This window comes from Terrapene carolina, unplaced genomic scaffold (assembly GCF_002925995.2).
Source record: "Terrapene carolina triunguis isolate 2854851 unplaced genomic scaffold, T_m_triunguis-2.0 Scaffold58, whole genome shotgun sequence".
Taxonomy (NCBI): domain Eukaryota; kingdom Metazoa; phylum Chordata; order Testudines; family Emydidae; genus Terrapene; species Terrapene triunguis.
Window position 1 is genome coordinate 52,342,976 of NW_020664409.1, and position 25,213 is coordinate 52,368,188.

The 25,213-nt window shown below is 42.6% G+C and overlaps 1 protein-coding gene across 1 annotated transcript in view; it reads right to left on the reverse strand.

The window, feature by feature from the left end:
- ASPH (aspartate beta-hydroxylase) overlaps positions 1-25,213 on the reverse strand; it is a 167,513-nt gene that overhangs the window by 23,000 nt on the left and 119,300 nt on the right. The window contains exons 24-27 of the mRNA XM_026662251.2: positions 20,254-20,390; positions 7,886-7,984; positions 6,057-6,146; positions 851-988 (exon numbers count right to left, since the gene is read on the reverse strand). Of these exons, the coding sequence (XP_026518036.2) occupies positions 851-988; positions 6,057-6,146; positions 7,886-7,984; positions 20,254-20,390 (464 nt within the window). The remainder of the gene's footprint in view (positions 1-850; positions 989-6,056; positions 6,147-7,885; positions 7,985-20,253; positions 20,391-25,213) is intronic.

Sequence of the window (25,213 nt, forward strand, 5' to 3'; positions counted from 1 at the left end):
TGTGTGTGTGTGTGTGTGTGTGTGTGTGTGTGTGTGTGTGTGTGTGTAGATACACACCGATTTTATATTCAATACAATGTTATTCGGGAAAATGTGTTGTTTTTCCTCAGTAACTGGGACATTACAATGGACAGTCAATTTTTTGCTTTAGATCTGCACAAAACCATAACACATGTTGTTTTATATATAAATATTAAAATGGCTGTCTTGGAGGAATCAGTCCGTTTTTTCATGGAAATGAGTAGTCGTGTTTTTAAAATGCCTGCATAGTAGAATGTTGCTGATTCACACTTTGCAACACACAAGTATGCACAAAAATGTTACTTATTCCCATTTCTCATCAAGGATTTAATAGAGGTCTGTTGTAGTGAGGTCTCCTTTTGTTTAAGGCTATATTCTTTACAAGATATACTAGAATACATTTTTGCACATGATGAAGTATTACTATAAATATTAAAACTGAACTACACTTGTCAAATTAAATGAGCAAAGAGCATTAAAATAACTAAATAGTATTATCCTGGTGTTCTTTATTGTATCTGTCACTTGGGGGCTCAGCTCATATTCCTGATGCAATTAAAACTCCCAATGAAGCCACTGACTTTTGTAGTACAAGGGATGAAGGATATGGCCCTTACTATTTACAAAACTTAAAATTCATAGAGGGTGCCCATCATTGGTGCAAATCACTGAGGTTCTGCTGTCATTTTGCACTTGATAAACTTCAATGGCCTATCATATACATTTTATATTTACTGATTATATCTATCTCAGCCACTCAGTGTAAAGCATCTGGAATTAACTTTATAGTCTGTTAGTTAAAAGAGAGAGGGAGAAACTCATTACTTACCTTCACCAATTCAGTATAACCAGTTTCCTTTGCTGTCCACCAAGGCTGAGCTTTTAGTCCATTAACATTGTAGAGAGAGCGCTGCCAAACCGATGCAAAGTGACCTCTCTGGTGCCCAAGCTCATACCACTTGTATGCCTAGAAGATTGAAGTTGTTAACAACCAATTTACATCAGCCCAACTTCAGCAGAAAAGAATAATCTTAAAAAGGCATTTCAACACCTCTGAATGACACTCCCTCTTGGCAAAGCAACAGGCTTCCTATATGAGCATCATTTTATCCTTTAAGATAGCCTGGTAATAAGCACTTAAGAAAAAAAATAATAGAGTAGATTGCTAGAGTCAACCAAAATTGTGAGACCCTCCGGTCTGTATTCACCAAGACAGGTGAAAACCAACCCCTAGTAATTCACCAAGAGGAGGGCTGTTCCAATAGTTCAGGGCTAAACTGAGACTTGGGAGACCTGGGGTTCAATCTCTTGCTCTTTCCAGGTGAGCATGAGCAAATCGCTCCTCCCCTCTATGCCTCAGTTCCCTATCCAAAGAACAGGGGTGACAGCACTTCCCTAGCACACAGGGATGCTGTGCAGACAAATATCGTAAAGACTGTGAGGCACTCAGACACCACTGAACCAGGGGCTTTGTGAGCACCTGAGAGAGGAATCCTGATTCCATACTAGCCGACACACCACACTCACCAGACCAGGAGGTGACCCCCCCCCCAAATTCTCCCTGCTCCCCAGTCTCCTCTCCAAGGCTCCCCCGCTCAACGCAGTGCTGCCGAGAGCCCCTCTCACAGACCTCCTGAAACAGAGAAGTAGCTGCTGCTGGAGGCCAGGCAGGAGGCTGGTGGTTGGACCCTCCCTGCTTGCCCCCCCCCTCCTACCATGCCTCAGCCACTCCAAACCAGTTGGGGAGAAGGCAGGGGAGGAAGATCAGCTGGCTCCAGAGAGGACACCCAGCTCCAGCATCCTGATTGCCCAGCATGGGAACAGTAACCCCTAGAGTCAGGGGCTGACTGGCAGCTGCCTTCTCCCCGCCCAGCTCCATGTGACTGTGCACATTTTGATTTATTGAATCAATTATAAAGACCATTTAATTGCAGCCGGTGTGCCATACTTTGTTAACCACTGCTCCACAATAAATCCTGTCTAACTCTCGTGCTCTTGCTTTGGTCTGATCCTGCAAGCTTGACCACAGTGGGACTACTCACATGAGCAAGGAATCATAGGCTCACACCCTTTATCAGCAGGCAAGGTTAATTTTGCCTTTTTCTGCGACTAGAGTACATATCGAAGGAGAAGAAAAGATGATCCACTCCAAAGAGAACTCACCAGAGGGTGAAACACTGCTTGTGTTTTTGATGTTGTATTAATTATAATAATAATTATTATTATTATTATTTGTATTCCAGTAACACGTAAAGGCCCTGATTAGGCACTTTGTGCCAAACACTGTACAAACATAGAATAGAAAACAGTCCCCTTATCCCTTCTATTACAGCGAATCCCTGGCTGTATGCAGTAACTGCAGTCATCCAGTAAACTGCACACAGGTGGCACAAAGGACAAAAGCCCAAAACTGTTTGCAGTAGAAATACAGATGTTTAACATTTAAGCAAAAGGACAAATCACGTTCGGTTCTCTCTGTAGGTAAGCCTCTGGACAGAAATGAACACAACCAACTGAGCACATTTGACATTCCATCCAGTAGAGGGCAGTAGGGCCAGCATATTAAACTGCCCCCCAAAGCCTAGAGAAGTAGAGACAAAAATAGAAGTGTTTCTTGTACAGGAATCAGATACTACAGTACTGTATGCTTTGACTTAATCTTAGCCATCACCGATTAAAGAAGCTATTGGATTTCTTTACATAATAGAATTCCTTCCTAAAAAACCTGATGTGTCATTTTAACCAATTACTTAATACACTTTTGTTCAAATAAAAAAAGTACTTTACACTTTAGTGGATGAGTTGGATTTCAAAGACAAGTTATTAAATAACCATCAAGGACTATGAAACCAGAGAGAATTACAAGAACAAATGGATATAAACTGGACATTAGGAAGTTTAGACTTGAAATTAGACGAAGGTTTCTAACCATTAGAGGAGTGAAGTTCTGGAACGGCCTTCCAAGGGGAGTAGTGGGGGCAAAAGACATATCTGGCTTCAAGACAAAGCTTGATAAGTTTATGGAGGGGATGGTATGATGGGATAGCCTAATTTTGGCAATTAATTGATCTGTGATTATTAGCGATAAATATGCCCAATGGTCTGTGATGGGATGTTAGATGGGGTGGGATCTGAGTTACTACAGAGAATTCTTTCTTGTGTGCTGGCTGGTGAGTCTTGCCCACATGCTCAGGGTTTAGCTGATCGCCATATTTGGGGTCAGGAAGGAATTTTCCTCCAGGGCAGATTGGCAGAGGCCTTGGAGTTTTTTCGCCTTCCTCTGCAGTGTGGGGCACGGGTCACTTGCTGGAGGATTCTCTGCACCTTGAGGTCTTTAAACCATGATTTGAGGATTTCAATAACTCAGACATAGGTTAGGGGTTTGTTACAGGAGTGGGTGGGTGAGATTCTGTGGCCTGCGTTGTGCAGGAGGTCAGACTAGATTATCATAATGGGTCCCTTCTGACCTTAAAGTCTATGAGTCTATTTCTTTGGAGGTCTATGTTTAAGTTTTCGTCACTCTTAAAATATTGGATGATACTCTTTGGTGTATAAAACTCTGATGATCTATGAAGGAGAGAATTGCTGCAAAATGTGCTCTTACGGTAGATGTATGAAGCACTGAAAAGCCATGTTGACAAATAGAATAACAGTGGACAGCCTTGGAGCTTTTCCTTTTGACGGCTATAAAATATTACAAGTTTCTGAGAGGAGATTTTTAAAGTTGTCTCTTTAGATATGGATCATAAAAATGTTATGTATTACCTTGGGTAATTTCCAGTATATCTTTATAGTTTAAGCTTATCTGGGTTAAGCCTCTGAAATGGAAACAGGATGATTTTTAACATATGTTCCTCAGCCTGTAGGTTGTAGTAGTAGACTAATACTAGTAGACTTTACCCACTCACTGCCTGCGCTCATTTGCAATATACCTAAAGCTAGCCCAGGTGACAAGAGTATGAATTACCTGTTTCAACTACTGACTGTGGAAAGAGATCACTAGTGCTGTTCAGTTATGTGTAGGGTTGTATATTATTGTTAGCCCCTATTAAAAACATTTTTATTTCAAATACATCTGTTAAGGTAGGGAAAGATTAGGAGGAGCCCACTCTACAATTTAAGATAGCTGCAGCAATAAACAATGTTTTCCAATTGATTAATAGTCTGATAAGTACTTAGTCCATATAATCGCCATGAAAAATCATTTTCTCCACTTATTCTTTACATAACACTTTCCATTCATTTGATATTTTTATTATTTAGTGTACCATCTTATTTGAGTTGGAAAGAGCCTCTTCTACTCTATCCCCTGCAATTTACCAAAGCTGAATTGCTAATTTAGCCCTAATAGATGAATGTCTACCTTCTGTGATGACAATTCCACATGTTCCTTATGTTCTGATCTCAAGGCCAGTGAGAAAAATTTAGATTAACCGTGGACTTTCCACTGTGATAAATTTAAGTCTGCTCTGTTAAAGCAGAAGTTCATTCATCATTGATTAGATCTTTTTCTACATAACTTTGGCCTTCAACTCCATAAACATTAGTACAAATCCCTACTTGGGAATTAGGATGGTACAAATTAATTGTGTCTGTGTGGTATCATTAGCCACACATAATCAATAATTTAGTCCTCTACTATGATCCTTACAAGTAAGATTATTCTTCTTTTCCTTAATCTTCTCCTCTTTGAGCATAAAAGGATTTCAATTTTGTTTTTTATATATATATATATGGGAGGCCAACTAATTCTTACTTGCAAATGAACTTTTAAATCCACAAGAATTCAGAAGAGGGATATTTTATTATACTTCCACAGGAGATAGTCTAACTTTAAAAATTCAGGTGCTAAAATGTTGTCACCTGGGTCTGGAGATTTAGCTTCAGTCTAATTGTTATAATCACAGTTCTATAAGATTTTCATAGAATAATTGAAGGTCAGTCATATTTGGTTATCTGGTTCCAGTTAAGATCACAGCCAAAGTCTGATTATAGCCACTGGTTTATGTTGACTACAGAAATGCCATGAGCAGATTTTTTTGTTCCATTGATTGGATATAAGATACACAAGAGGACTGCATTTCTGAAAAGGCTTGAATGTCGATGCCTCTGAAATATTTTGTGTGTCACTGATAAATAACATACAAATAGAAGATTCTCTCAAGACAGTGCTTTCTTGTTTTCAGCTGTCCATATTCCTTATCAAAGAATCTTTTTTATATTCATGTCAAGATTAGGATTCATAGTTTAAAAAACACCCACATTTTCTGATTTCCCCTCAAAAGAAGCAGGGCTAATCCACATGTGTAACCTTGAATTTACTAAATTCAATAAATCAGAAGCTCTCTTGGTTTCCATTACATTTTGTGCTCATTATGCCCTGAAGAAAAATCCTCAATATTTATGCAAGGATTCTAATTTTTCTGATCTGCCTGCTAATCTAACACACAAATGAATACAGGAAACCAATGCACTGGTTCAAAGTCCTGCACTACTTATATGTCTGTTGCAGTGAGAGCCCTACTCCCATAGTTGAGGTCTAAGGCAGTTTGTTACAATGAACCTGTGAGCAAACATACACACATACACTGTATTCATCTATTTTTGTCCGTGGGGGAAAGGTTCCAGTAGTTCAGGGTTGGTTCCACCTGCAGTGGTAGCAACATACCTTTTAGTCAAACACAGATACTTTTTAGTCAAAAAATTTTACTCACTGAATCTGTGAATTCCCCTGGTCCCCTGCCCACTCCTTGGTTTGCACTGGTTATCTTTCTGTGCCCTTCCCTTCTGCCCTGCCCCGCTCCGGTGGACCAGGATTTGTTAACGGGTTGCTGTGCACCCACACTCCAGGCAGACTTTCTGCTGCTGATGTCCTACAGTCTGAGCTCCACCAGATTCTGGGCTGTTAAACCAATGGGATTATTCACATTCCCAATGTTAAGACCATGATTAGATGCTTTCCTGAACTGGAAAAAGAGTGCCCAGCACCTTGCAGGACTGCATTTTTTAGAATAAAGGATATGTAAGACTCATACCTCTTTGTTTCCAACTCTCTGCAGGGCATCACCTAAATGAAAATAAAAGCGTCCATCATCAGTGCCAGGGTCACCAGACTCTAGGCCTTCCTAGAGAAAGAAAGAAAAAGAAACATTAGTAAAACTGAGTTAATTTAGCTGTTACAGTATGCTGTCCATTCAATCCAAGAAATAGGCGTGTAAAATATATCAGTATATAACTATATACATGTATAATTATTTGTTATCCTGAAATTTAGGTTCATAGAATCATAGAAGAATCATAGAAGATTAAGGCTGGAAGAGATCTCAGGAGGTCATCTAGTCCAACCCCCTGCTCAAAGCAGGACCAACCCAAACTATATCATCCCAGCCAGGGTTTGTCAAGCCGGGCCTTAAAAACCTCTAAGGATGGAGATTCCACCACCTCCCTAGGTAACCCATTCCAGTACTTCACCACCCTCCTAGTGAAATAGTTTTTCCTAATATCCAACCTAGACCTCCCCCCACTGCAACTTGAGACCATTACTCCCTGTTCTGTCATCTGCCACCACTGAGAACAGCATAGCTCCATCCTCTTTGGAACTCCCTGCAGCTAGTTGAAGGCTGTTATCAAATCCTCCCTCACTCTTCTCTTCTGCAGACTAAACAAGCCCTGTCCTTTCAGACTCTCCTCGTAAGCCATGTGCCCCAGCACCCTAATCATTTTTGTTGCCCTCCGCTGGACTCTCTCCAATTTGCCCACATCCTTTCTGTAGTGGGAGCCCCAAAACTGGATGCAATACTCCAGGTGTGGCCTCACCAGTGTGGAATAGAGGGGAATAATCACTTCCCTCAATCTGCTGGCAATGCTTCTAGTAATGCAGCCCAATATGCTGTTAGCCTTCTTTGCAACAAGGGCACACTGTTGACTCATATCCAGCTTCTCATCCACTGTAATCCCCAGGTCCTTTTCTGCAGAAATGCTGCTTAGCCAGTTGGTCCCCAAGCTGTAGCTGTGCATGGGATTCTTCCGTCCTAATTGCAGGACTTTGCACTTGTCCTTGCTGAACCTCATCAGATTTCTTTTGGCCCAATCCTCCAATTTGTCTAGGTCCTATCCCTACCCTCCAGCATATCTACCTCTTCCCCCAGCTTAGTGTCATCTGTGAACTTGCTGAGGGTGCAATCCATCCCATCATCCAGATCATTAATGAAGATGTTGAACAAAACCATCGCCAGGACTGACTCCTGGGGCACTCCGCTTGATACCGGCTGCCCACTAGACATTGAGCCATTGATCACTACCCATTGAGGTTGAATGAATAACACTTACTTCAACCAAAAAATTCTTAAAAACACTATAGTTTTTTCAACTGCCTCCTCCTTCCCAATCCTCCCCCCAAAAAGGTTTTCTGTTTTTTTGAAAGCCTGGACATTCCAAGGCAGGGTTTCACTTTACAAACTTTCCTCCCAAACATTCAAAAGTTTGCAAATGGATCATTTGGATTACTCAGGAACCTTAAGGTTGGCCCCATATGCCAATCTCAAAACAACCAGAAACTCAAACCTGTCCATCACGTAAAATCATTCATTAGTGACCAAGGAAACATTAATACTTTATGCTTGAATCTTGATGAATCTTGGATATATAAGTGTGTCTCGGTTTACTGATCTGTGCAGCTATGAATATATTTTGTGAACTTGCATAAATGGTTATTTATAACTATTGTGCTTATAGCTAAACCTGTGTTAACACAATTTCTCCCCACCACCACCTTTTTTCTACCATTTTTCTACCAGTAAAATGTATTTTTAAAGAAAAGAAAAGAAAAGAAAAGAAAAGAAAAGAACTAATATGGGAATTTTACCTTCAAATATGGAATGCTCTCTGCTATCTTGTTTTCTGCCTTGAGGATGAAGCCATAATGTACTTTAGCAAAGCCATCGTTTGGAGCCAGACTCAGGACCTGTTTTAAAGCAAATTAATAATTATTATATATTCATTTATGGATTTCTTTTCAAAATTAATTTAGATTGCTCAGTATGTGGCAGACCAAAAATCGTGTTAGGATTTTGTGGTTTAAAACAAACACTATCATCTGCTAACAACTCTCTAAGAATCACTTGACTTGGTCAGGTTTTTCCAGGCTCATTCATTACACTTTGGTATCTCGCTACAATAATTTATGTGTACAGTAAAACAGTGTCAAGCACATCTTTATGGTTAGAAATCACCAGCTGCACAAATTAACATAATCTGCATGTATCTTAGCTGTTCAGCTACATTTCTTTATTTTCCTTTCCTCCCCCTCACGTCTTGTAGAGTGTGTCTTCACTGCAGAGTTCGCTTGAGTAATCCTCACTCAAGTTAATTCTCTTGAGTTAGCCTCGTTCAAGTGCGAGTGGCCACATTGTAAAATAACACTATGACCAAGCTGCGCTCACTCGTGTGTGGTGCAAAGACTTCTAGGGGCATATCCCATGGTTCTCTGCACTGCAGCAAACTGAGCTGCTCTATGAACTTTTTCCCAGTGAGTTGTGGGAGAACTGATTTGTCCTTTCTTGGCACACAGAGGGAATTGTGTCACTCAAGTGGAGCTAGCCTCTGTCCACACTACAGCATAGCTGTGTTACCATCTGACTGACAAGCTGTGCAAACTCAAGCTATAGCCTATAACACCTGACAGGCTAGCCAGCTTGAGTTAAAAGAACCACCACATTCAAGTTAAAGGGTTTTTGTGTGTGGATGAACTCGAGTTGGGGACAGAGCTCAAGTCTGCAGTGAAGACAATCCCATAGGCAATAGAGAAGTGAGATGTTAGTAGGGATAGATTGAAGTGGCTTGGAGAACAAGCTTAGGGTATGTCTACACTACAGGATTAATCCGAATTTAGATAATTCGAATTTGGGAAACAGATTGTATAAATTTGATTGTGCGCGGCCACACTAAGCACATTAATTCGGTTTTTAACCACATTAATTCGGTGGTGTGCGGCCACACTACCCCATTAATTTTAACCACATTAATTCGGTGGTGTGCGGCCACACTACCCCTAATTCGAATTAACAAAATCGATTTTGGTGCTACTCTGCTCGTCGGGGTGGAGTACAGAAATCGATTTTAAGTGCCCTTTAATTCGAAGTAACTGGCTCCGTTGTGTGGACGGGTTAAGGATTAATTCGGATTAACGCAGCTAAATCCGAATTAAAGTCGTAGTGTAGACCAGGCCTTAGAGAGGATATTTGTGACCTAGGGACCTCTTGGCACCAGCTGACAGAGGGCACAGGGGTGCATAGAGGTTACAGGGATCTTCTGGGGTCTGGTATCCACATAGTAGTTCACCAAAGGGTGTCATATAAGGTCTCTAATGAAAGTCTGTCATACTGGTCCTCATAATCATTGCAAAATGTGTGTACACAGAATATGTAAGGAGTTATGTTTATATACTGAAATTTATGTTCTTCAGGTCTGTGGCTTGGGACAAAAAAGTTGAGAAACAAGTTTCTTTCAGGCAAGAGACATTTATCTGTCTTGTATATGCAAATTGAGTATTGTATGGTTCACAATGGACACCCATTACCGTCTGAGCAAAATGCTAATCAAGTGATTGTAAAGTCTCCAGGGGAGGCCCTAGACAGGAAAACACAAGCAGTAGGGGTTATCCTGGTCACAAGTGCAGACAATGGATTTTTGGACTATAACTGTAGAGACAAAAACTATAAATCTTTCCACTGAGGAGGCAAGAGGACAGCATGGTTTTTTTCATGAACAGAGGATCACAGCCAAGCCTTACTATAGTATGCTGGAAGGATTTGAGCTTTTGCTCTTGACATGGCAATATTTTATTAGTTAAGTTTAGGCTCTAGTATGCGTGTTATGATTTGATTTCAGATGTAACCCTTTGTTTCCAGTACTTCTGCTTGCTATCATTTGACTCTCTGGCCTTTGTTAAATAAACTTATACTTGCTTTCTCTAAAAACAAATCTAAGTGCTGTATGTTAGGCAGAGCTGAGTTCTATGGTGTAACTGGCAAACCGTGGGTACCGTTCCTTTGGGAACAGGGCCTCTGGGAATTCTGTGAGTGTCCAGGGGATCAGGGGCTGGGCACTCCAGGGAGATGCTCGGAGGACTCGGGGGTTGGAAAGTGCCTATCATTAACCTATAACGAGAGAGCAGGGCCTGCGGAGGTCTGGAGAGCATTGTAAATGTTGCCAGAGGCTGGTGGTGTTTGGGAGCTGACCCACAGACAAAGCTTAGGGTGACCAGACAGCAAGTATGAAAAATAGGGACAGTGTGTGTGGGGTAATAGGGGCCCATATAAGAAAAAGCCCCGAATATCGGGATTGTCCCTATAAAATCGGCACATCTGGTCACCCTAACAAGGCTTCCTCTGGCTAAGGGCAGGTGGTAGCGGAGTGCCCCCGGGGAGCATCACAGTATTGTATGCATCTTCTCCTCACTGTCAAATGGGAGTGTTTCAAGGAAAGGGTGAAGTACGAAGAAGGTGGGTCTAAGCTCCAATACCCTCAAACTACACTCACCACTTTCACCCTCCTCTCTTTTTTTGAGACTAATTATGTGTTTACCTTAGTGTCATGTGTGGTATTATATGATATCAATTACATTCTTAAGTGTGTCTTTTGTTACAACTTCTCACTCCTTAAAATAATGGAAGAATGGGCACAGACACCAGGACAGATCCTCAGCTTAATCAGCAGAGCTCCATGGAGCTATGCCAATTGACACCAGCTGAGGATCTAGTAGAGTGACCTGTATATGCACCGGGGGCTACAGCAGCACAGTTGCTGCTCTAGCACTGTAGCCTAGGCTTTCCCTACATCGAGGGAAGGGGGTTTTCCACTGATGTAGGTAATCCACCTCCTCACGTGGCAGTAGCTATGTGGATGGAAGAATTCTTCTGGCGACCTAGCCATGTCACACTGGGAGTTAAGCTGGCTTAACTCTGGCACTCAAGGACATAGGCACAGTCTCCATGGGTGCTCTGGAGCTGGAGCACCCACAGAAAAAAAAACAGTGGGTGCTTAGCACCCTGCCAATCAGCTGTTCTGCGGCGGGCAGGAGGTGCTGGGGGGAGGGGGAGGAGTGAGGGAGGGAAGAGGCGGAGTGAGGGCAGGATGTGCTCAGGGGAGGGGGCAGAGTGGGGGCAGGGCTTCGGGTCAGAGCACCCACCCAGAAAAATGAAAGTCAGTGTTTGTCCTCGGGGAAGTAAATCTTTCATACCCTGAGCAATGTGGCTAGGTTGATCTAAATTTTAAGTGTAGACCAGGGCTAAGGCAATAGCGAAGCCTGCAATATTTTAAAAAACCAAAAACATCCCTGAAACTACTAGTTATATGCCAGTCCTTAGCAATGCACATACATGTTTCACCCATATATTCCCTTATCTTTTCCAGTAATTGTCTAACAACACACAATCCTACCTCTTAAAAAAGTTCTTTGGTCAAGTGCCTTATCTTCTTTCCTTTGGACTAAACTCTGTGCTCTCTTACACCTTATATAATCATTTGTATCTGTGCAAATTGAGTACAAAGTGTGTAAAATGCTGCTACCTAAGAATGGTTGCATTTTACATCCACTTTTCTCAGGAATAAATTACTACAAAGGTTCAATCCAACAGATAATCTGTTTGGGAGTCTATAAAATTCTAGAAAGCAAGAAAGAAAGATTACTAGTAAAAATATGGAGTTGGCAATCCACAGTTAAAATCTGTTTGACCATCCATTCAGAAAAAAAACGGTATTGCCATTGATTTTACATCTTTTGGCTACAATATTCTATAGACAATAATTCTGTTCCAAGAAGCTGCCCGTAGCGGGCCAAACAAATTGAGTTTCAATAGTATTTATGTGCTATATAATTTTGTTACATCTGATTAACTAAGGTAGAAAGTCCAAATATACAACATCTGACTTAGTTTTATAAGCCACTTGGCATGATAGTTAATTTTAAATAATATCTAGCTTCATTAAGACAAAAATCTACATTCATTACCATTCCAAGAGAGTGATTCAATAAAAATCAGCAGAAAGTACACTTGAAGCATTTAATGTAAATTATATTAACCTGCTGCTATTGTTGCATACAATATTAATTATGTTTAGAAATAAGTTATGCTAAATTGCCCCTTAGTTCATTAAATATTAATCATGGATATAGAAATAAACCTCAGGGGCTATTCAGAATAATAACCAATCAGTGGCACAAAGGGGCAGACAGAGAATTTGCCTTCAGATCACTGCAAGTGAGGAATTCCTTGAAAAGTGTTAAATCATGATCTGTAGACCTTTGAAAACAAACAAATCTGTGACTCCTCCAAAGATTGCTTTTAATGTACTGTTCCTGAATTCCTAAATATAACTTTAAAGGGAAAGACATTTAACTGGGGGAAGAAATTAAAATCCTATTTCTTAACATTCTCTTCCAGCAGCGGTATAGTGGACAGCCTGATAAAATAGGGCATATTTCCCATCAGGTTAAACACTAGCTATAGACATAAAACTCTTAATTCAAGGTATGATGTTTAGGTTCATCATCTTTGAAGTGAAAAGAAAGGACATGTTGCACGTAAGCCGATCTCCTCTGAAATCAAAACTTGACCATGCATACTACAGTACTTCTGCAGCCATTGACTCCTTATGGAAAACTTTGAAAAACTGATTGTAAAACAGTTCTGCTTATATCTCATTTTCTGAATCCAACTCTGCTGTTACAAAGATGATTACAACTTCAATGACAAATAAGCATATGAGAGAGAAAATGGAAATTGAAAAGCCCTCATCTGGAAAGACTCAAATTCAGATTACTTTATTTTCTTTGCAACAGCTAATGACATGACTACCACCTAATATTTGCAAAGAGTGGCATTCATTTTCTTAGGGGATGTCATTCATTGGCCTGGTCTACACTATGAGTTTAATTCGAATTTAGCAGAGTTAAATCGAATTAACCCTGCACCCGTCCACACAACGAAGCCATTTATTTCAAAATAAAGGGCTCTTAAAATTGATTTCTGTACTCCTCCCCGACGAGCGGAGTAGCGCCGAAATCGATATTGTCATTTCGAATTAGGGTTAGTGTGGCTGCAATTCGATGGTATTGACCTCCGAGAGCTATCCCACAGTGCACCATTGTGACCGCTCTGGATAACAACCTGAACTCAGATGCACTGGCCAGGGAGACAGGAAAAGCCCCGCAAACATTTGAATTTTATTTCCTGTTTGCCCAGCACAGGAGAGCACAGGTGACCACAGAGAGCTCATCAGCACAGGTAACCATGCAGGCCGATAATCGAAAAAGAGCACTAGCATGGACCGTACGGGAGGTACTGGATCTGATCGCTATATGGGGAGAGGATTCAGTGCTAGCAGAATTTCGTTCGAAAAGACGAAATGCCAAAACTTTTGAAAAAATCTCCAAGGGCATGATGGAGAGAGGCCACAATAGGGACTCAGAGCAGTGCCGCGTGAAAGTCAAGGAGCTCAGACAAGCCTATTAGAAAACAAAGGAGGCAAACGGTCGCTCCGGGTCAGAGCCGCAGACATGCCGCTTCTACGCTGAGCTGCATGCAATTCTAGGGGGGGCCGCCACCACTACCCCACCTCTGACCGTGGATTCTGAGGCGGGGGTAATCTCATCAGCCACACATGAGGATTCTGCGGACGGGGAAGAAGAGGAGGAGGAGGAGGAGGACGAGCTTGCGGAGAGCACACAGCACTCCGTTCTCCCCAACAGCCAGGATTTTTTTCTCAGCCTGACTGAAGTACCCTCCCAAGCCAGTACCCAAAACCATGACCCCATGGAAGGGACCTCAGGTGAGTTTACCTTTTAAAATATAAAACATGGTTTAAAAGCAAATGTTTTTTAATGATTAATTTGCCCTGAGGACTTGGGATGCATTCGTGGCCAGTACAGCTACTGGAAAAGTCTGTTAACGTATTTGGGGATGGAGCGGAAATCCTCCAGGGACATCTCCATGAAGCTCTCCTAGAGGTACTCCAAAAGCCTTTGCAGAAGGTTTCTGGGCAGTGCAGCCTTATTCCGTCCTCCATGGTAGGACACTTGACCACGCCATGCTAGTAGCAAGTAATCTGGTATCATTGCATGACAAAGCCTGGCAGCGTATGGTCCCGGTGTTTGCTGGCATTCAAGCAACATCCGTTCTTTATCTCGCTGTGTAATCCTCAGGAGAGTGATATCGCTCATGGTAACCTGGTTGAAATACGGGAATTTAATTAAGGGGACAGAGGTGGCCGTTCCTACTGGTCTGTTTGCCTGTGGCTGAAAAGAAATCCTTCCCTGCAGTTAGCCAAGCGCGGGGGTGGGGGGGAATTGGCGCTGAGCTTTTCGCGTTTGGCTAGCAGGGATCTTCCCTGATACCAGCCACGCGGTGGGGGGAGGGGTACAGCAATCATCCCAGAGAATTGGATGGGGGGGGAGTTTAGTTTGTTTTCTGCTCCTGAAGGTTAACAGGAAAACCACAGCATTCAATGGGCTTTGCTTGGTATGTGGGAAAGGAGGGCGCAGAAGCCGAAAGACAATGGCTTACCATTCCAGCATGCAAGCTGAATTCTGTTGCCCGGACCTGCGTCTGTGATCTCTAACACCAAAGCCACAGGCACTCAATATTAAGATGCAAAATGCGACCTTGTACTGAAATCACATGTGCTATGTAATGTGAATAGTGTTGTTCTGTAAAATGTATCTTTTTAAAAACTTCTCTCCTTTTTTCCATCCCTCCAGCAGCTGCAAATTTTTCAAGCCTCCCTCCTCTGTCCTGAAGGCTCTCTCAGATAAGGTGGCGGAGAAAGAGGACGCGAGTCGAGATGTTCTCGGAAATAATGGAATGCACCCGCAATGAAAGAGCTCATTTGAATGAGTGGAAGGACACGGTATCTAAGTACAGGAAAGATGCCAGTGAACGTGAGGTCATGAGGGACGCTCGAGATGAGAGGTGGCAGGCTGCAACACTGGGGCTGCTGCGTGATCAAACGGACATGCTCCGGCATCTGGTGGAGCTTCAGGAACGGCGGCAGGATAACAGAGTGCCGCTGCAGCCGCTGTATAACCTCCCTCCCCCCTCACCATGTTCCATAGCCTCCTCAGCCAGACGTGCAAGAACGCGGTGGGGGGAGGCTCCGTGCACCCTCCCAGTCCACCCCAGTGGACAGCCCAACCAAAAGGCTGTCATTATATTGAATTTTTTCAGTGGCCTTTTCCTTCCCTCCTATCCTCCTCCCAAACCCCACCCAGGCTACCTTGTCGGTTCTCTCCCTATGTTTATAATCAATTAATAAAGAAAACATGATTTTTAAACGATAGTGACTATTTCCTTTAAAAGCAAGCTGTGATTTAAGGGGGGAGGGTAGTTTGCTTACAGGGAATGAGTCAATCAAGGGGGCGGGTTTTCAACAAACAGAACTTTCACACCGTAGCCTGGCCAGTCATGAAACTGGTTTTCAAAGCTTTTCTGATGCACAGCGCTTCCTGGTGTGATCTTCTAATCGCCCTGGTGTCTGGCTGCGCATAATCAGCAGCCAGGCGATTTGCCTCAGCCTCCCACCCCGCCATAAAGGTCTCGCCCTTACTCTCACAGAGATTGTGGAGCACACAGCAAGCAGCAATAACAATGGGGATATTGGTTTGGCTGAGGTCTGACCGAGTCAGTAACGAGCGCCAGCGACCTTTTAAATGTCCAAATGCATATTCTACCACCATTCTGCACTTGCTCAGCCTGTAGTTGAACAGCTCTTGACTCCTGTCCAGGCTGCCTGTGTATGGCTTCATGAGCCATGGCATTAAGGGGTAGGCTGGGTCCCCAAGGATAACTATAGGCATTTCAACATCCCCAACGGTTATTTTCTGGTCCGGGAAGTAAGTCCCTTGCTGCAGCCGTTTAAACAGAATAGTGTTCCTGAAGACGCGAGCGTCATGAACCCTTCCCGGCCAGCCCACGTTGATGTTCGTGAAATGTCCCTTGTGATCCACAAGTGCTTGCAGCACCATTGAAAAGTACCCCTTGCGGTTTACGTACTGGGTACCCTGGTGCTCCGGTGCCAAGATAGGGATATGGGTTCCATCTATCGCCCACCACAGTTAGGGAATCCCATTGCAGCAAAGCCATCCACTATGACCTGCACATTTCCCAGAGTCACTACCTTTCGTAGCAGCAGCTCAGCGATTGCTTTGGCTACTTGCATCACAGCAGCCCCCACAGTAGATTTGCCCACTCCAAATTGATTCCACACTGGCCGGTAGCTGTCTGGCGTTGCAAGCTTCCACAGGGCTATCGCCACTCGCTTCTCAACTGTGAGGGCTGCTCTCATCTTGGTATTCTGGCGCTTCAAGGCAGGTGAAAGCAAGTCACAAAGTTCCATGAAAGTGCCATTACGCATGCAAAAGTTTCGCAGCCACTGGGAATCGTCCCACACCTGCAACACTATGCGGTCCCACCAGTCTGTGCTTGTTTCCTGGGCCCAGAATCAGCGTTCCATGGCTATAACCTGCCCCATTAACAGCATGATCTCCAAAGCGCTGGGGCCCGCGGTTTGATAGAATTCCATGTCCATGTCCTCATCACTCTCGTCGCTGCGCTGCCGTAGCCTACTCCTCGCCGCCTGGTTTTGCAGGTTCTGGTTCAGCATAAACTGCACAATAACATGCGAGGTGTTTACAATGTTCATGACTGCTGTCTTGAGCTGAGCGGGCTCCATGCTTGCCGTAATATGGCGTCTGCACTGTTCACCCAGGAAAAAGGCGCGAAATGGTTGTCTGCCGTTGCTTCCCTGGAGAGAGGGGGAGGATGTACCCAGAACCACCCGCGACAATGTTTTTGGCCCCATCAGGCATTGGGATCTCAACCCAGAATTCCAATGGGTGGAAGAGACTGCGGGAACTATGGGATAGCTACCCACAGTGCAACGCTCCGGAAATCGACGCTAGCCCCGGTAGATTTAGACGCACACCGCCGAATTAATGTGCTTAGTGTGGCCGCATACATTCGACTTTATACAATCTGTTTCCAAAATTCGAATTCTGTAAATTCGGATTAATCCCGTAGTGTAGACATACCCATTGTTGCAAGAAAACACCTACAGCCCTAAAACCAGGTCACTGCTTGAAGTAAGAAATGATTTTCAGCAATATTCTTTTAAAATGTAGCTATTTAGAATTAAATCAAAATATATTCCATTACTGGATTTAGGATTTTAGGACTTGATCCTCTGTAATGATGAGTCCCTCTTTGTGACTCCAAGTTAAATCAGTGGAAACTGAGAACCCTTCGAACCGCACAGGATTGGGCCCCTAAAACAGGTAGGAAACCACCCAAAACTTTTCAAGTTACTTGTGGGAAGAAAACAAACAAAAAACTTGATTCTGTACACTAAGCCAAATACTGAGATCCATATTTATTTCTTCCTAAAGAAAGTAGTGGTTATTGTTATTTTTTATTATTATTATTTGTATTATGGTAGCATTTAGAGGCCCCAGAAAAAAATTGGGTTCCTTTGTGCTAGACATTGTCCAATGACAAACAGTTCCTGACTACTCAAAGAGCTAACATTCTAAACTGACAAAACAGACAGAAAAAAGGAAGTGTTACCATCATTTTAACGAAGGGAAACTGAGGCACAGAGAGATTAAGTGACTTGCCCAAGGTCACACAAGAATTCTGTGGTGGAATCAGCAACAGAATTCAGAGGCTCAGCCTGTGCCATAATAACCAACCATCCTCTCGTTGAAATCCATGGAAGTTTTTTGTGAGTTAGGATGTCAGGGTTTCGCTCACAGGAGAGTCAGAATATGAGAAAAAAGCTATATTATTTCAAATAGAATATCTGCCAAACTATCCAATGAGGCATTAGCTGCTCTTTTACAAGGACAAAGCATTATTGTGGTCTACTTCATTTAACTGGCTAGTGATCTGCAAAAGGAAGTAATTGTATTTGAGACGCCTACAGCACCATGGCAAAAAAGATATTAAAAACAGACCAGTAATAACTTATCATATTTTGTCTTAGAACCATTTCTTTTGTGTGTGGTACAGCAAAATTTGTACAATGTAGTCATATCAAAATAATTACAGGGACAGCTGATAGCAACCCCTATCTATATTTAGCTTGCCTTATGCTCTCCCCTCCCCCCATTATAAAGGATTTTTGTGACTTTTTTTAACAAGCTCTAACACCTACACTGTTTGCAACATGCCATTGAAATTCAGAAGGAAGACAGATCTTGGGCTAGAGACATGTCTTTTCTTTGTTCCATGAAATTCTGTGCAGATTTGGCTGAGATACCAACTATTAAAAATTGCCATTTCTTTTGTCACACTTATGTTCTGTAGGAAAATGTTGGCAGCATGCCAAAATAATAACTGAACATTAATGTTCTAAGGCTGGGGTTATACAAGATGCCAAAGCAGCAGCCACAGCAAACACTGTGCTGAGAACACATGGAAGGCGGGTACTGGGACTGGTCTCCTTGCTCCAACCACACCCTCCCCTAAACATGACATCTGGCTCCAGCAGCTCATCGATCCTCTGGAGGTACCACATGGGGCATGAGCTCCCTCTACCTCCCAGAGGTGAGTGGGAGAGACAGAGCTGTGCAAGGTATAGCAACAATTTTATTTGCTACAGTAGCAACTGCCTACCCTACGGACCCAACACATGGCACCAACCAGCTTAGCCCATTCCTCTTTTTGGATAACGGCCTTCTCCTGTGCTGGCCAATCTAGTTAATCCTGTAGCTCAGGTGGTCCAACAAGAGCACCAGCATCTTCAGGGGAAGAACAGGGCCTTCCCTCACTCAGCAGGGAACAGCCCCTCACGCAGCCTGAGCTCTGGAAACTTCTGACTTGCCAGCCCAGATGAAACTCCACACACGGTGAGAGGGGTTTCCTGCTTTCTCTGTCAGGTGGGCAGGGAAACCCTCCCAGATGGGTGGAGTTTCCGCCAGGCTACAGGTAAGCAGCATCAATCCTAGTGAACAAGACACCACATAAAAAACGTGATTTAATTGGCACTTGTGTTGGCAGTCTGAGAAAAGACGACAAGGTTTGAAAGGTCAGAGATTGAACCACCCTAACACATCCCTAGAGCCCTATCAAATTCATGGTCCATTTTGATCAATTTCATGGCCAATTTCACATTTTCAGATGTTTAAATCTGAAATTTCATGATGCTGTAACTGCAGGGGTCCCAACCCAAAAGGAGGTCATTGGGGGGGGGGAGGGAGGGGGTGCAAAGCTGTTGTGGGGGGGCGTTGCACGATTGCCATCCTCACTTCTGCACTGCCTTCATAGCTGGGCTCTGAAGGCAATACTCATGGAGCTTCCCGCAGCCGGAGGAGGTTCCCAGAGGTCGGTCTGATCTCCCCTGTGCTACTGGGAGTGCCCCAGCCAGGGGTTCCTAGCCCCGGCCAGGTTGGGGAGGAACAGGACTTCCTCTTCCCCTACATGGCCCTTGTGGGCGGGGGGGATCAGACCCACCTCCGGGGGCTTCCTGCAGCCGGAGGAGGTACCCGGAGGTGTAGGTGGGTCTGATTTCCTCCCATGAGTGACCGTGCAAGAAAAGAGGAAGTCCCATCCTTCCAGAACCCAGCTGATTAGCAGCTGGAGCCCCATGAACAGTAGATGCCTGCAGCTGTGGCACCCCAGCCCTGCCCTGCCCATCCTCCCTCCCTTCTTCAGCTAGATTTCACGGGGGAAGTCTGATTTCACTGTCCGTGACGTGTTTTTCAAGGCCGCGAATTTGGTAGGGTCTACACATCCATCTCTCCAGAACAGGGCTGAGGCACACTGGCAGAGAAAAGTAAGGGGTCTGTGCTGTATTCTGTCCTATAGATAATTAGAAGTCTTCAACTCTCATCATGAGCATTAGATTCCTACGTACATTAGAATATAAATACACACACAGCTGGTTACCCTAAGGTATAAGGAGCCAATTTATGTTAATCATGTGAAAAAGAGTTTCACCTGAATTTTACTAGTCTATAAAGAAGAGTGTTTAATATCTTGATAACAGGAATATTTGAGAAACCAATGTAAGATCAACTATTCATGAGCAAAGAGTTATTTATGTTAACCCTTAAGAGTCATACATATCGGTGATTTGCTTTACAAAGCATTAAGAGAGTTAAATAAGCAATAAGCAAACTTTTGAATAAATACTTTAACAATGTATTTTTTTCTCAGTTGATATGAAATGGAAGCTCACCTCCTCATAAACTTTCTTGGCATTACTGTTATCTCCTATTAAGAGGTAACCCACTCCAAGGTCATTCTTCAATGAGATATCATTGGAAAACAGATGAACTAGTTTCTGAAGAGTAACCAGAGAACCTCTCATGTGACCTAATTTGATTGAATAAAAGTGAATTATAACAATTATAACAAGAAATAAATGCTGATCAAAGAATTGTGTACCCCAACTTTCATTAATGATCACTGATGATGCAGAACATAAAAGAGGATTTCATTACATATGAATACATTTAACTAGTTCATTCTCACCTTACAAGCAATACTTAAGAAATCTCCGATGGTATTGTACATATCTTCCAGGATTATGGGAGCCTCGAGTGGACAATTCTATGTATGGCAGTAATAGTAATAATACTTTACATTACAATTCTATGTATGGCAATAATAGTAATAATACCTTACATTTTTGTAGCTATTATTCTTCTGCAGATCTCAAAGTGCTCCACGAAGTCAGGGAAGCACTTTAATTCAAATTTTGGTCCTGATAAATCAAATCATTTAAGCATGTTCTTAACTAAGCATGTGAATAGTTCAGTTGAAATCAATTGTTTCACAGGCTTAAAATTAAGTATGTGCTTCACTGTTTTCCTGCACTGAAGAACAGAGAAGTTAAGAGCAAGCCAGTCCTGAAAACTGATCCATCTGGATGGACTCTTATGCCTATTGAAGTCAATGAGGCTTTGTCTGAGTTCAAGGGTCAGCTTGGATCATCACAGGACTGGGACCTAAATTTGCAAAACTGCCCTCTAGTTTGGCAGCTTCAGTTTTGGGGTCCCAGCTTTAGTTCCTACAGTGTGATTATCAGAACCCACAAGTCCAGCTGAAATCAGTGGGAGATATTGGTGCTGCCACCACTGAATGTCAGGGCATTTGAGTCTAAAGTTAGGCAAGTTAAAAATTGAGGCACTCAACATTTATTTTTCAAAATGTGTGCATAAGGGATTCCTTTCAAATCATGTTGCATCAGTGCCAGTATGAATAAGCCTAGATCTCCTGACTCCCAGGTCTTCACTCATTCCACTAGACCACATCTTCTCTCCAATATAATACTTGGGGGGGAGGGGGAGGAGAGCGCACCTGAGCTCAGAATTTTTTTAAGACAAAATTCCAAAACACCCCAGATTTTTTTATGGAAGGGATTTTACATAGGGCTGTCAAATGATTACAAATATTTATTGTACTGTTAAACAATAATAGAACACCATTTATTAAATATTTGTGGATGTTTTCCACATTTTCAAATATATTGATTCCAATTTCAATACAGAATACAAAGTGCACAGGGCTCACTTTATATTTATGTTTATTATAAATATTTGCACTGTAAAAATAAAATATTTTTCAATTCACCTAATACAAGTGTTGTGGTGCAATCTCTTTATCATAAAAGTTGAACTTACGAATGTTGAGTTATGCACAAAAAAACCTGCGTTCAAAAATAAAACAATGTCAAACTTTAGACCCTACAAGTCTCCTCAGTCTTACTTCTTGTTCAGCCAATCGCTAAGAGAAACAAGTTTGGTTACATGTGCAGGCGATAAGGCTGCCCACTTCTTATTTACAATGTCACCTGAAAGTGAGAACAGGTGTTCGCAAGGCATTGTTGTAGCCGGCGTTGCAAAATATTTACATGCCAGATGCGCTAAAGATTCATATGTCCTTTCACAGGGCCGTCCTTAGGATTTATGGGGCCCTACGCAGTATTATCAAACTGGTGGCCCTATGCTCGACTGCAGGGGGGGGAGGGATGAGGCAGCAAAGGATACCGAGCCTCACGGCGGTGGAGAGTCTCAGTTCCCCGCAGAGACCCCCGTACCCTCTCCTTCATGCAGAATGCGCCGAACCGATGCATTCGGCTCTGTGAATAGGGCCCCTGCCTAAGGAGACTGCAGTGCGCACTGAGTGTGTGGGAGTTATCCTGCTCTTACCTGCTGTCATGGGCGGTGGGTGAAGCTGCCGCTTGGGGAGGCTAGCGCCTCAGCCCACCTCTTCTGCCTGTGGCCCCCGCCCGTACTCCACCCCTGCTCTGCCCCAGGCCCTGCCCTCTCCCCACTGTCTCCCTCCTCTCTTCCCTCCCCCACCCTGCTGAACCCCTTCCAGCCAAATCCATGAACCCAAATGAAACAAATGACATTTGAAAAAAACACACTTCTGCAATTTCTTTCTAAAGAAAATTGAGCATGTTTTCCACTGCATGCCAGAAGGTGAAGACTGGACATGCACAAGGTACCTAATTAAAAACACTAAACCTGGAAAAAAAAAATGTCAGTCACGGGTTTTTTGATATACCCTGAAGTCTGTCAGAGATTTATTTGCAAAAACTTTGTAGTAAGGGCAAGGCAGCTGTCCTGCTGAATACAACATTAAATATTATGGAATACATGATGCAGCTCTTCTCTGTTTTATATTTTCTTAATCAGTATTTCTAAGTTGATTTTATATTTTAAATGTACTCTTAAGCCTTCATAAAGTAATCATTCCAGATTACTACATACTTAACTCACTGAAACAAAGACATTATTTTAAATTAATCAGTCACAGAGGATAAGCGTGTTCATAACAATGTTCATTGCTTTTAGAAAAAGGGAACACTAATTTACTTTGTGTGATCTCCATAACAATAAACATGTTTATGAAATTTCACCAACTTTAAAATATATGTTTCCAAAGATTTTAGGCATAACAAAGGATTTTATATCTTACTAAGGTACTGATTTTCTTAGAGGGTTCTCTTAAAACTAGTTCATCAAATAGTCAGAAGTAAAGAAAGGGAAACTCGTTTGTCCAATGAAAGGGATGGAGAAAGGACAGGAAGACTTTGGAAGCAAGTTTTTTGTACTATAGTAATTAAAATTAAAGTGTGTATTTTAGATAAGGGTGGTCTTTTGAAGGATTTATTTAAAAAAAACTGTATGCAAGGATTTTTTAGAGATGTGATTTTATCATCTTCAGCAACACACTAATGAAATAGTGTGATTCTCTGATTCGCGGGAAGCAGGGGAGGGGGCGGAGCGTTCAGGGGAGGGGAGGAGGGGGAAGTGAGCTGGGGGCGGGGTGGAGAGCTGTGGCGCGGGGCCCTCTTGGCGCGGGGCCCAATTCAGCAGAATCGGCTGAATCGGCCTAAAGCCGGCCCTGTTTTCCAGTGCCCTACGCAGCCCGCAGCCGCGTATGCTGAGTATGCCTAAGGACGGCCCTGTCCCTTTGTGCTTCAACCACCATTCAGAGGACATGCGTCCATGCTGATGACGGGCTCTGCTCGATAATGATCCAAAGCAGTGCAGACCAAAGCATGTTCATTTTCATCATCTGAGTCAGATGCCACCAGCAGAAGGTTCATTTTCTTTTTTGGTGGTTCGGTTTCTGTAGTTTCTGCATCTGAGGCTTGGTCTACACTAAACCCCCAAATCGAACTAAGGTACGCAACTTCAGCTACGTGAATAACGTAGCTGAAGTTCGAAGTACCTTAGTTCGAACTTACCTCGGTCCACACGCGGCAGGCAGGCTCCTCTGTCGACTCCGCGGTACTCCTCTCGTCTAGCTGGAGTACCGCAGTCGACGGCGAGCACTTCCTGGTTCGACTTATCGCGTCCAGACAAGACGCGATAAGTCGAACCCAGAACTTCGATTGCCAGCCGCCGAACTAGCGGCTGGGTGTAGACATACCCTGAGTGTTGCTCTTTTAAGACTTCTGAAAGCATGCTCCACACCTCATCCTTCTCAGATTTTGGAAGGCACTTCAGATTCTTAAACCTTGGGTCGAGTGCTGTACCTATCTTCAGAAATCTCACATTGATAACTTCTTTGCTTTTGTCAAATCTCCCCAAGGAGTTCAGTCACAAATTTAATTAACACATTATTTTTTAACAAGTGTCATCAGCATGGAAGTATGTCCTCTGGAATAGTGACTGAAGCATGAAGGGGCATACGAATGTTCAGCATACGTGGAACGTAAATACCTTGCAATGCCGGCTACAAAAGTGCCAAGGGAATGTCTGTTCTCACTGTCAGGTGACATTGTAAATAAGAAGAGGGCAGCATTATCTCCCATAAATGTAAACAAGCTTGTTTGTCTGAGCGATTGGCTGAACAAGAAGTAGAATGGACTTGTAAGCGCTAAAGTTTTACATTGTTTTGTTTTTGAGTGCAGTTATTTTTTGTGCACAATTATACATTTGTAAGTTCAACTCTCACAATAAAAAGATTGCACTACAGTACTTTTATGAGGTGAATTGCAAAATACTATTTCTTTCAACATTTTTGCAGTGCAAATATTTGTAATAAAAATAATAATATAAAGTGAGCACTGTGCAAGTTATATTCTGTGTTGTAATTGTAATCAATATATTTGAAAATGTAGAAAACATCCAAATATTTAGTAAATTTCAATTGGTATTCTCTTGTTTAACAGTGCCATTTAAACTACAATTAATCATCATTCATTTTTTTTAGTTAATCACATGAGTTAACTATGATTAATCGACAGCCCTAATTTTAAAGTTTCTTTTATGCAGCTCAGAGTTTGGGGCAGATGCTTTTCATGACTATAATGATTAAGCTTCCATTGTTCTGTATGAAGATAGAATTATAAGTTAAAGTTATCAGCTGAAAAGTATGATCAACTTACAAAAAAGCCTATAAGAATTCAGATACCATGGTGATGGGCTACTTCATAAAAACCTTGACGCACAAATATACAAGGAAAACTGTAAAGATACCATCTGTATTAGACAATCTAGAGGTAGCCCTAAATTATCGATGAATGTACTGAGTACAGTTGTACTCTACCTCCAGTGCAAGACCCTATCCATTAAACAAACAAGTGATTTTTGAGTGAAAAGGTGGGTGAGGTACTATCTTTTATTATATCAACTTCTGTTGGTGAAAGACAGCTTTGTTGCTTACACAGCATTCTT